Source organism: Camelina sativa, chromosome 1, assembly GCF_000633955.1.
Source record: "Camelina sativa cultivar DH55 chromosome 1, Cs, whole genome shotgun sequence".
Taxonomy (NCBI): Eukaryota; Viridiplantae; Streptophyta; class Magnoliopsida; order Brassicales; family Brassicaceae; genus Camelina; species Camelina sativa.
In genome coordinates this window covers 11,847,041-11,848,296 of record NC_025685.1, presented here as the reverse complement: position 1 = coordinate 11,848,296, position 1,256 = coordinate 11,847,041, and the positions used below count along the sequence as shown (strand labels likewise).

At 37.6% G+C, this 1,256-nt stretch overlaps 1 protein-coding gene across 1 annotated transcript in view; it reads left to right on the top strand.

The window, feature by feature from the left end:
* LOC104788391 (probable plastid-lipid-associated protein 6, chloroplastic) overlaps positions 1–1,256 on the top strand; it is a 3,639-nt gene extending 2,383 nt beyond the window's left edge. Inside the window, exons 3-4 of the mRNA XM_010514140.2 lie at positions 699–825; positions 927–1,256. Of these exons, the coding sequence (XP_010512442.1) occupies positions 699–825; positions 927–1,141 (342 nt within the window). The 3' untranslated portion in view covers positions 1,142–1,256. The remainder of the gene's footprint in view (positions 1–698; positions 826–926) is intronic.

Sequence of the window (1,256 nt, the reverse complement as noted above, 5' to 3'; positions counted from 1 at the left end):
TAGGGTATTTGTCATTGCTTAATTCTCAAGCGTTGACATGTAAAAACACAGACAAAAAACAAACTTTCTGCTTGTAGCAGCCTCATGAGTTTTGTACAAATCATGTGAACAGATAAAGTCATAAAGAAGTAAGCATTTCATATGGAAATGAGTATCCTGTTTAATTTAGCTATATGAATGAACTGCATGACTTAAACTAATTTGCACAACGGTATAGTACTTTCAGATTCTGCACTATATTGCAGTCTCTAATGAGTCAGATTCTTGAATTTTTCAGAGAGAGAGAACAGATTAGCAAAATGTTATATAGAAAGGTCGATGATTAACAGCAAAACCATATCTTGATGAATCAAAATACAAGAGTCAACAAGCAAAAGACGAGAAAATCTTATACGAGAGCTAAAACAGAAGGATTCCAAATCCAANAGTGTCTGTGTACTATATATAGTCTATTGAGCTTGAATGGCGATGAGATAAGAGTCTAGCTTTTTGAGGTTTCAATTTTGCAATGTCATCTATCTCCAAATCACTCGAAAGCAAACCTTTTTATATGTTGCCAAGTGTATGTGTATGTGTATGTGTATGGTTTGTTCTCTCATTGGTAGTCTTGGTTAAACTTGAATGATGATGAGCTAAGACTCTTGCTTTCTTTGGTTCACATTTGGTAACGCACCTAACCTGAGTCAGTGTGGAACCAGGTGTTTCAACGGATTGATGTGTTTAGCAAAGACTTTGACAACATAGCAGAGGTGGAACTAGGTGCTCCTTGGCCATTTCCGCCATTAGAAGCCACTGCTACATTGGCTCACAAATTTGAACTCTTAGGTTTGTGTGTCTCTCTTTGTCTCTCGTGTTTTACGCTTATTGAATTGTGTACGAGAAAAATGTTAATCCGCAGCATTTTTTGATATTGATGGGAAAAACAGGCACTTGCAAGATCAAGATAACATTTGAGAAAACAACGGTGAAGACATCAGGAAACTTATCGCAGATTCCTCCGTTTGATATCCCGAGGCTTCCCGACAGTTTCCGGCCATCGTCAAACCCTGGAACTGGAGATTTTGAAGTCACCTATGTTGATGATAGCATGCGCATAACTCGCGGGGACAGAGGTGAACTTAGGGTATTTGTCATTGCTTAATTCTCAAGCGTTGACATGTAAAAACACAGACAAAAAACAAACTTTCTGCTTGTAGCAGCCTCATGAGTTTTGTACAAATCATGTGAACAGATAAAGTCATAAAGAAGTAAGCATT